The following is a 670-nucleotide window of genomic DNA, read 5'->3' as shown; positions in this document are numbered from 1 at the left end:
TCTTTTCTTGTGTTGCAGGTGAGTTTCCGTGCCGAGTCGCCGAGGGGACCCTCCGCCGGGCCTACAGTAAGCCTCGGCCGTGTGGTGGTGGTGGTGGTTATTGGGACTGTTTGGTTGCTTACTTGTCGTCAGTGTATGGCGCCTTGGTGTAGAGGGGGGGGGGTGCATGATGGTTGTACTATGGGCGGGAGTCCTTCCTTTCGCACCGAGGCGCCGCCGCCGCGTCCTCCTCACTTTTACTTTCGTCGTGGTGGTGGGGGTGGTTCTCGCCCCCCGGCGCGGGCCCCACCACCACCACCCCCCTGTCCCGTTCCCCCGCCCGTCTTTGATGAAATGCATGGCTGTGTGTGGCGTACGCCGCCGCTGTTCTGTTTACCTCCCCCCCCCTCCCCCCCTTCGGCATCCATTTGTCTTTGTCCCGCCCGCATGGCCGCGCGGCACCATTGGGCTCACCGTCGGCCCCCCTCGCGGCGCCATAAACACTGAAGAGGGGAGACTTTCATCGGGGCGAAGGCGCTGCGTTGCGCTGCCAAGACTCAGGTGTCGCGGGGGTCTTGGGCGTGGCTTGCTCGGCCTGCTCGGCCCCTGCCGCTCCACGTGGTTTGTGAACCGTGCGTGTTTTTATTGCACGGACTGCGGGGCGGGGCTGCAGTGCCGTGGGGCGGGCGGG

The 670-nt window shown here is 65.5% G+C and overlaps 1 protein-coding gene across 1 annotated transcript in view; it reads left to right on the top strand.

The window, feature by feature from the left end:
* Positions 1-670, top strand: part of LOC113207386 (trithorax group protein osa) — a gene marked incomplete in the record, with an annotated part of 93,466 nt that overhangs the window by 58,595 nt on the left and 34,201 nt on the right. The window contains 1 exon segment of the mRNA XM_052273404.1: positions 19-66. Coding sequence (XP_052129364.1) covers positions 19-66 — 48 coding nt within the window.

This window comes from Frankliniella occidentalis, unplaced genomic scaffold (genome assembly GCF_000697945.3).
Source record: "Frankliniella occidentalis isolate FOCC.00 unplaced genomic scaffold, Focc_3.1 Scaffold270, whole genome shotgun sequence".
Taxonomy (NCBI): domain Eukaryota; kingdom Metazoa; phylum Arthropoda; class Insecta; order Thysanoptera; family Thripidae; genus Frankliniella; species Frankliniella occidentalis.
Note: the sequence above shows the minus strand (reverse complement) of the source record. Positions and strands in the feature narration are given on the sequence as shown.